This window comes from Neophocaena asiaeorientalis, unplaced genomic scaffold (genome assembly GCF_003031525.2).
Source record: "Neophocaena asiaeorientalis asiaeorientalis breed wild unplaced genomic scaffold, Neophocaena_asiaeorientalis_V1.1 scaffold40, whole genome shotgun sequence".
Classification (NCBI taxonomy): Eukaryota; Metazoa; Chordata; class Mammalia; order Artiodactyla; family Phocoenidae; genus Neophocaena; species Neophocaena asiaeorientalis.
This window is the reverse complement of record NW_020185335.1, coordinates 3,211,984-3,221,763: the sequence shown is the minus strand read 5'-3', so window position 1 is coordinate 3,221,763 and position 9,780 is coordinate 3,211,984. Positions and strand designations below refer to the sequence as shown.

The following is a 9,780-nucleotide window of genomic DNA, read 5'->3' as shown; positions in this document are numbered from 1 at the left end:
CTGCTAGCGATTCGCCCAAGAAGACCCGGGCGACTTACAAAAAACGAAGCGTCTGTCCAAGAATCTTCTTTACGCCCTGGACTAGAGTGTCTTTGGGCAGCGGACGACGTGGGACAAGAACTAGGGAACTCGCCTCAAGGGAAGAAAGAACCCCCGCTCTCTCCCCACACTGCAGCGGGGTTGCCACCAACTCGACCGGCAGGACTGCACCTGCAGAAATAGCAGGGTCCGAGGCTAGAGTCCTAAAGCGAGCCTCAAACAGCAGACCCACAGCTCACCGCCGTCTTGGCGGAGGCGGCCCCCATTTAGGGGACGGGCCTCCCGAGACCCAAACAAGCCCCACGTGTCAGGGGCGGAGCCCTGCCACCTAACGTCACGGTGCGCGTGCGCGAGTCAGGTCACGTGCCGGCGTACCCTTGCTAGGCACCGTAAAGCGCGGAAGGTCGCCGTATCAAGCTTCGCCGGAACTTTTTCCTCCCTCCTGTTCCGCCCCCTTCCCTATCCGTGTACCACCTTCCGGCCCCCAACCCCGGCAACGGTTGTGGCTGCTGCCCAGTTTCAGCCGGAGTGTTGCTGAGCGCGGAGCCCGAGGGCGCCCGTGAGGTAAGGAGAAGCTGCGGAGCCGCTCTGGCGTCCCCGTCCGCGCGGACCGTGGAGGCCCGGGACCCCCAGCGCCCCCGCTTGTAAGCAGATCGGAGCATAACCAGCGTCAGTATTGAGATTGTTTAGCAGGAATTCTTCTCCTTAGCAGAAATTAAACACGTAATTTACTTTCAACCAGGTGTATGTTTTACTTTGTTGTCTTTGACATCTTCCGTTTCTTCTCTACAGGCTTTATCTCCTTTGCTCTCAAGTTTTATTTTGCTTTAGCTGCCAAACCTACTGGAATAGACTGTGATGCCTTCTGTACCTTCATTGTTTGCATCCACTGTAAGTCCTTCTTTTTTTATCCTCACCACTTCACTGACTCTTGAAGGTCATGATGAGCACAAGGTCAAAAATCCTTTTCTTGGTTCTTATCACCCTGGCCTTTTAGTATTATTTCTTCCATCTTGAAACTCATCTGTTGTTATGTTTTTGGGGTTTTTTTATTATTTATTTTTGGCTGCGTTGGGTCTTCATTGCTGCGCGCGGGCTTTCTCTAGTTGTGGTGAGCGGGGGCTAGTCTTCGTTGCGGTGCGTGGACTTCCGTAGTTCTGGCTCACAGGCCCTAGAGCACAGGCTCAGTAGTTGTGGCATACGGGCTTAGCTGCTCTGTGGCATGTGGGATCTTCCCAGACCAGGGCTCGAACCTGTGTCCCCTGCATTGGCAGGCAGATTCTTAACCAGTGTGCCACCAGGGAAGTCCCTGTTGTTATGTTTTTAATGCTACCTTTGCAATTCCTTTTTTCTATTCGGGGAAGTGCCTTGTGGTTCTGGCCTCTCAGCTACCCTCTTTTAATCATCTAATGCTAACTTACAGGTAGCAAGAAGTAATGATTCAATGGCAGACTCTAATGCTGAACTGGCGGGCTTTGAATTGAGGCTCTGCCACTCACCAGTATTGTAGGATCTTGGATCTGTCACTTCACGTCTCTGTGCCTCCTTTACCTCAAGTGTAGAATAAAAATTGTAACATCTTCTAGATTTGTGAGGGTTAAATTAGTTGTATACATAAAGCAGTGCCTGGCACATCATAACTACCTATAAGAATGTAACCTTTTTAAAAAAATTATATCAGGTTATTTAGAGATCTCCTCACATCTGGGGGCCTAGCCTTGAGATCTGAGTCATCACTGAATTTTTTCCCCATCTCCTTTGTTCTCTGTTCTCATTTAATTGTCAGGTTGTATTTCCAAGGTGCCTACTGTGACAACCCTGATCAAGTTATAAGTGGTCCCTGCTCTCAGAGAGCTCCATTATCCCAGGGGGATAAAGGCTACCACTTCCCAAGTGCTTCTGAGGCGCCACTTGCCATGTTCTTCTTGCATTTCTGCTTTAGCCTTGCAGCAGCCACGTGAGGTAGGTATTCCTAGCCCGTGTAACGGACGAGCAGCCTGAACCACAGAGATTGAACAACTTGCTCAAAGTCATACAGCTAATGAGTGGTGGGGGAGATTATCAGACCCAGATCTGTCTGCTTCTGAAGTCGGCTTCCTCCTCACGCAGCTTGCTGTTTTGCTTCCCTGATTGGCAGACAGACCGTTACAGAGTGTGGTTGGCTCTGAGCTGGGGCTTGTGCAGGGTGTTTGGGGAAATACAGAACAGTTACCTGAGTGTTGGGGGGAGAGTGGGAACAAACAAGGTGTCAAACAGGCTGAGAGCTGCGGGGATTATCTTTATTTGGGGGGATGGGTGGCAGGAACTATGCCACTGAGAAGGAAAGGTCTGCACAAATCCCAAAGGTGGAAGAGAAAGTTCATGCCTGACACGTGTGAGGAATTAAAGTAGTTTAGGTTTGATGCGAGTGTGAGAGGAGAGAGAGAAGAGAAATTAGATCAGAGATAAGAAGTGAGCAGGGTCTTGCACTTCCAATTAAGGAATTTGACTTTTTCTGAGGGCGCCAGATAGTCATTGAGGGGTTTGAGCAGGGGCACGAAATAGGATCTTCATTTCAGAGATGTGCTCAGGCCTCTGTGTGAAGGCTGTGGGGCGTGGGGAGAATGGTGTGCAGATTAGAGGCGGGAAGCCCAGTTGGGAACCTTCTGCAGTAAACAGAGAGGATGGCGGGCTGTGCTCAGTTCAGGGTAGTGGAGATGGAGGGAGATTTAGGATGTAGGGTTGTTGGTTAGGCCTTGATGATTGACTCAGAACCCGGATGTAGAGAGAGCTGTGCCTGTGGCTTAATAGGAAGTAGCCCGGAGCTAAGTAGGGGTGCCTGCTAACTTAAGGCACGAAGGAACAGGGTCTTTCCCAAGTGTGACTGAGTGGTAATGGTTCACAAGCAAGGAGGATGCCGACTGTGCCTGTTGATGGTGAGGTCAGTGGAACAGGGCTGGCTGTGTGACAGTGACAGTTCCCGTGGAACAGGGCTGGCTGTGTGACAGTGACAGTTCCCTCAGGAGAGGTGCATTTCCATTAAGACAGAGGGTGGAGAGAACACTCGTGAAGGGGTGGGTGCATCACTTTGGTAAGGGTGTTCTAGAGCGCCCATAGAGGTTTTAGGGGAGGAAAACAGACGGTTTGGAACTGGGGAGAGAAATTGGTCATGTGGAGATGAGCTTACAGCAAGACTAGCTGTGTGGAGAAGCTTCCATCTTGAGACAGAGTTTGACAGGGACATGAGGCGTGGTGGGACCTCAAGGTGGCCAGAAAAGTTAGTCCCTAGTTGGTTGGGATTTCTTTTGGGATGCAGTCTGTGCCTGCCCTCGTCACAGATCTGAGAGTCCTCTGACAGATGGGTGTTGATATGTGGCCTTAGGTGATTCAGGCTGATGGTGGAGCATGCTGGGTCCTGAGGCTGCTGGTGGACGTGCTGTTGGTGACTTGCTAGCCACGTCCTGCCCTCATGTCTGCTTGTCGTCCCCACTCTGGTCTTCAGGCCTCATCTTCCTGTACGTCTGTGACTGCATAGTCTGCGAACAGGTCTTTCTTCAGTTTCTTGAAACTTGAACAGTCCCGTTTTGCTGTTAGATTAATTTTGTTAAAACCCTGCCTTTGTCATATTCAGCCTGTGGTACTGGACCAAGTATCAGAGGCTTCCATGGTCTGGCTTCACCGTACTTCAGTTTCTGCTATTACCCAGGGTTCATAGAAGCTGCGGCCTCTGAGCCACGTCCTTCGCTGTCATCCACCAGTGGGTTCTTGGACTCTTTAATCAGTAGAAATTGAGGCAAGGCTCTATCGGGACTCGAGGGAGCAAAAGCAAGCAGCAGGTTCCCTTGCTCACTCCCCCGGGGTGGGGGCAGATCGGTGGGTGTCCCCCCCCCCCCCCCCCGTGGTGGTGCTGTGTGCAGGGATCATGCCAGGAGCCTGCTTTTGCTTCTGGCCCCTCAGAAATGGCAGGTGGGTTTTGGCCTTTTTGTATCTTTGTTCTTTTTGCCCCCATTGCCCTGCATGCAGTTATTTTTAGTCCCTTACTGTTTCTCTGTGTTTTTTTGCTCCAGGAGATGTTTGTCTTGGTGCAGGCACTGCAACGAAGGGTCCCAGGTCCCAGCCTGTCTCACAGGCAGTTAGGGTCAGGCTTGTTCTGCAGCTTGATGGTGTGTGCTTCCCGTCTCTGTCCTGATTTTGCCCCTCCCAGGCTCAGCTTAGGTCTTACTCTGTACACGATCCTCATCCCCGTGCACCTGGCCTCCACACTTTTCCTTGTCTAACGTAGGATATTTAGTCTTGTAGAAATGTCTTGGTTACAGCCTGTGACTGGTGTGTAAGTGATCAGCCTGACAGGACTCAGCATCCTCTGCTCTCAGGAGCTCACACCTGGTACCTTCAGCTCCCCCATCGCCGTGGAAGCACGAGGCGAGCTGTCCTTCCTGCAGCTTTGAATCCCGTCTCTCTCTCTCCTTCTCCTGGGCCTCATCCTTTGTTCTTGCCTCTCCTTTCTCTGCCGTCTCTTCCCTTTTTACTGGCTCATCTCCCCAGCAGTGAAACATGCTTAATAGCTCCCGGCCCTAAACACAGACCACCTTGCTCGGCTCCAAGTTCCTCTGCTCCCCTCAAAGCCTGGGGTAGCGGTGGCCTCACTCCCTCATCTCGCTTACTCTTTAGTTTGCTCTAATCTCTGTTCTATCCCTGCCATTCCCCTGAGAATGTTCTTTTTGAGGACACCTGGGGCTCTGTGCTGTCACATCTGGTGGACACGTGGCCGTCTTGCTCCCCCCTCAGCACCCTCTGTAGTTACCGCTTCTTCACACACGTTCCTCTGTTGGCTTCTGTGCCCTCTGCCTGGTTTTCTTTCTACCTCACTGGCCACTCCTTCTCTATCTCTTTAGCCACTTTTCTTTTTCAGGATGCTCTGTGCATCTACAGCGTTCAGTCCTGTTTGTAGTCCTTTCCTTCTCTTCCTTGTGTGTAAATGCTGGGAGGCTTGGGGGTCTTGTTCCTCCAGATGCTAGGGCTTCAAATATTGTACATATGCTAATGACTCCCGGACCACAACCCCAGGTTTCAGGCTTGGGAACCCAGCTGCTGCTCCCTGTTTTCACGTGCTGCCTGCTGGGTCTCTGGCTGTTGACATCTAAGACTGGGACCTTTCACTGTTCACACGCATGCACACCCTCACAGCCTCCCTCCCTATGTCTGATCCATCTCACATAGTCCGTGGCCCCAGTTGCTTACCCCACAAACTTACCCATCATCCTTATTTCTCCGTTTTTCCCGTTTTAACTTCCAGTTTGTTGGCAAGTAAGTTCTGTGTTTTCTACTTCCCAAACAGTCCAGTCATTTCTCTGACTCGGCTGCCACCATCCACGTCTGAGCCACCACGGTGTCCCCCCTGGAGAACTGCCATAGCTTCCTGACTCACCCCTGCTTTCCCTGTCCTTCTGGGAGCCTTCCATGGAGCCAGCCTGATCTTGGAAAAACAGGCCAGATTATGTCATTCCCCTGTTTTAGTGTTTTCCTTTGCATGTAGAATAAATCCCACTCCTTGTGGTGGCATCCAAGAGCTATGTACGATTGGTCTCTGCCACCTCCAGCTCGATCTCAGGTCACCTTCTCTCCCTCACGTGCTGTGGACACACTGGCCTCTTTTCTGTGCTTGGACTCCTCAAGCTCTCTCACTTCAGGGCCTTTGCACATACTGGTTTTTCTGTCCGAACACTCTCACATAGCGGGTTCTTTTTCATCCATCAGGTCTTTTCAAATGTCACCTTCTTTCTGACCATGATATGTTGGTGTGCCCCTAGTGACTCCGTCGTACTAGCTTTGTTACTTGTTTTATTTGTATATTGGCTGCTTGTCTCTCTGTCTCAAATGTAAGTTGTATAAAGGCAGGGACCTCCTCATTTGTCGTCATTGCTGTATCTATACCTAGCAAAGTGTCTGGAACTCAGTAAGTTCTCAGACATTTGCTGAATGTACAATTATTGTTCTGTGTCTCGTTAATCTTATGCTCTTGGTTTTCTCTGTCTAGTTTGAATTCTTGGGATCCGCTTCTTGCTGAGTGAGAGCACGTCTCCCAGTTGCTGACAGACGTGATGCTTTACCAGTTGCTATCGGTGGTCCGAAGACCAAGAAGCAGCCGAGGATGGCAGAAGTGGTCCTCAGCCAGAGGCGGTGCGTCAGCTGCCAAAGCGCATTCTGTGGCCCTGCCTGCCCAGGCACAGGTGGTCATCTGTGGTGGTGGAATCATGGGCACATCTGTGGCCTATCATCTCTCCAAGATGGGGTGGAAGGATATCGTCCTTTTGGAGCAGGGCAGGTAGGGATCAAGCTGGACATGGCTTGGGGCTGTGCTGCACTGATTATATGGGCTTCCCTCATCCCTCTCATTTCAGTAATACTGACTCAGCAATAGCTAATGTAAGTGTCACTAAGTAGCATAAGTAGAATTACAGAAAAGTGAAATCTTTGGTACTTTGTTTTGCAATGCCTAATACTCCTGTTTTCTGGTTTTCAGAGAGATGGCAGATTGGGACATAACAAGTAGCTAAAAGATGTGTTTATTTCCGGTTCAAAGCACATCTTATCATCTTGCTCTCTTTGTTGTAATAATACAGCAATAAATCCTGCGACTCAGGTGCTTCCTCTTTGAGCCAAAATGAAATTGGCTACATTATTTCTTATTTCTATTCCTTTTCAGTTGATTAACTTACTTTAGAACAGTTTAGATTTATAGAACAATTGGAACAATAGTGCAGAGTTACCATATACCTTGCATCCAGGTTTACCTACTATTAACATCTTACATTAGGATTAATGTTTCAATTAATGATGCAGTTGTGATACATTATTTTAAACTAACATTGCTGCTTTATTCGAATTTATTCACTTTTCACCTAGTGTCCTTTTTCTGTTCCATGCTGTTCTGTTGCCTACCGCAAATTGGACAACATTTTAAAAATTTAAAGTGTGGTTATTTCTGAATAGGTGATACATTTACATAGTTCAAACTTGAAAATGTGTAAAAGAGTGTACAGGGGAAAGTCTCCTTCTGCTCGCTGACCTCTAGCTACAAGTTTCCCTCACTGGAAGCCAGTTAAGTTCCTTAGGTACCATTTCAGATACTCTTCTCCATGTATAATCAGATATGTATTGGTAGGTATGTATGTGGGTATATGCATATTCATTTATTTTTTTTCCCTTTTTCATATGAGTAGCAGCATACCTTAAACAGTGTTCCTCACCTGGCTTTTTTCATTAGGGTTGTTCTATTAGGATTGGTGCATAAAAGTGTTCATTTATTTTTTATGGTCGTAAAGTATTCTGTTGTATAGGTGAACTCCAAAATTTTAAATCATTCTCATGTTGATGGACATTGCGGCTGTTTCCATCTTTGGATGTTACAACAGTGGTATAATGAGGAACCTTGAACTTGTTGTATTCACAGATATATGCGTCTACCTAATAGCATTTGCATCTATCCTGCAGGCTGGCTGCTGGCTCTACGAGGTTCTGTGCTGGCATCCTAAGCACCGCCAGGCACTTGACCATTGAGCAAAAGATGGCAGCCTACTCAAACAGACTCTACCGTCAGTTAGAGCAGGAGACAGGGATCCATACAGGTAAGCAGGTAGTCTAGACTCTTTTACTCAGTACTGTATTCGGTCCTATACCAAGTCAGCTTGTGATTTGGTAATTCAGACTTGAGTTTTAATACAGGTTTTGCCACTTGTCAGGGTATGACCTTGGGCAAGTCACTTAGCTTGTTGAGCTGTCTTCACTTTCCTTATCTGTAAATCGAGGGCCTTCAGTCAGTATCCTAGCTCCTTTTCAGATTCTATAATTCTTATGAAATGGAAGTTTTCCTGGGCCATTTCCTCTGTATTTCACTCATTGAAGTCTAGTAAGTGGCAGCACTTGGCTCCTGAATAAAGAGGAGGAGAAACAACTCAACTCTAGGTGCTTGGTAGTTAAATCATAGTCTGACCCACTGCACTTCAAAAATTGATGTTAAGGATATTTCTACCTAGAAAGCATAAACATGTATTTCTCCTTACCTGTGTAACCAAGGGCGTAAGGATTGTAAGTTAAATAATACTGGAGTAAGTAGGAACTGTCCCAAGAAGAGGGAGACAAAGCCACGTTACGGTTCCATATGGTAACAAGGTAGAAAGAAAGTCCAGCGCTTTGTTATAAGGTGATGGATTAGCCAGAAGCCCAGAGTCAAACCCAGTCTCGTGGCTGATTAAGCAGTTTGGTGACCACAGTATAATCATGAGAGGGTAGTGAGGCCCAGTGACGAAATTCAGGACAATGCCTATATGAGGCAGACCTTGCATAATTCAGATCACAGATACTTCAAGATTAATACTGACAAAAAATGGTAGCTTTTCTTTTTGCCAACTGAAGTGTAACCTTACTTGTACATTGTAACTTAAGACTGATTTTCTAATAACTTGAATATGATAGACATGGACCTAACTGGATTTCAGTCCTTTTTGGTTGGATTTAATTTAATGACAACAAGGTACTTGAATCAGATACTAACCAGTATTTGAGTCAGAAGAGGGTCCACATAATGAGCCCAGAAATGGAACTGCTGAGTCCTGGTCCTTTGGTTCAGTTACTCGTGCTTTGTTGAGCCTTGCATGGCTCAGCTGGTTAGTTTCCAGAGGAATCAGGGCTGCAGGCTTCTTTTCTGTAAGGTAAGTTAGTCTAGCTTTTGTTCGAGGTCACTGGCTGGAATCCTTTATTGGGCCTGATCGCTCTTTGATGTCTGTGGGGCAGTGAGGAAGTCAGACAACAGAGAGTAAGGGCATCCCCCTCAATCTGTCACCCCCATTGTAGTTCACCAGTGATGCAGTGAAAGGTGATGTAGGGACTTCCCTGCTGGAGAATTCTGTTGTCCAGCAGAATGTACAGGTGTGCATTCCAATGACTGCTGTCATTCAGTGGACTGCTTTGAGATATTAAATAGCTGACATGTGTACAACATAGATTTGATGATAACATATAATAAGCTAATCCTCTGAAAATAGTTCATTCATGTGAGGTGTATGTTAACTGCTTTCTACTCTGAATTACTGGGTCACTCCAAGGGTCCTCATTATGCAGATACTAGTTTCTGCAGTGCTGCTTTTGCACATGATGTAATTTTTGTCAAGTGATTGAACATGATCATCTAAAAGTTTTAATAATCTTTGAAAGTATTCCACGTATTATTTGATCTTATAATAAGGAAGGATCATTCCTTTTTTAAAATTTATTTTACTTATTTATTTTTGGCTTCATTGGGTCTTCGTTGCTGCACGTGGGCTTTCTCTAGTTGCAGCAAGCAGGGGCTACTCTTCGTCGCGGTGCACGGGCTTCTCATTATGGTGGCTTCTCTTGTTGCAGAGCACGGGCTCTAGGTGCGCGGGCTTCAGTAGTTGTGGCACGGGGGCTCAGTAGTTGTGGCTCGCAGGCTCTAGAGCACAGGCTCGGTAGTTGTGGCACACGGGCTTAGTTGCTCCGTGGCATGTGGGATCTTCCCAGACCAGGGCTTGAACCCATGTCCCCTGCATTGGCAGGCGGATTCTTAACCACTGCACCACCAGGGAAGCCCAGATTATTCTTCTACAGATGAAAAACCTAGATGCAGATAGATTAAACCATTAATTTACTAAGTTGGTGCCAAATCAATTTTTTGTTTTGGTTTTTTTTTTTTTTTTTTTTTTTTTTTGGCAGTACGGGGGCCCCTCCCCGTTGGGGCCTCCC

The 9,780-nt window shown here is 47.5% G+C and overlaps 1 protein-coding gene across 5 annotated transcripts in view; it reads left to right on the top strand.

Moving 5' to 3' along the window:
- Window positions 1–432: 432 nt before the first annotated feature.
- PDPR (pyruvate dehydrogenase phosphatase regulatory subunit) overlaps window positions 433–9,780 on the top strand; it is a 36,439-nt gene continuing 27,091 nt past the window's right edge. For 4 of the 5 annotated variants that reach the window (XR_003001910.1, XR_003001909.1, XR_003001908.1 and 1 more), the window contains exons 1-3: window positions 433–603; window positions 6,056–6,343; window positions 7,513–7,646. Coding sequence is in view for 2 of the 5 variants with exons in the window: in XM_024735608.1 (XP_024591376.1) it covers window positions 6,120–6,343; window positions 7,513–7,646 (358 nt within the window). In the remaining 3 variants the exon portion in view is untranslated. Of the gene's footprint in view, window positions 604–831; window positions 931–6,055; window positions 6,344–7,512; window positions 7,647–9,780 lie in introns of all 5 variants that reach the window. The other variant, XM_024735609.1, reaches the window with a different exon arrangement.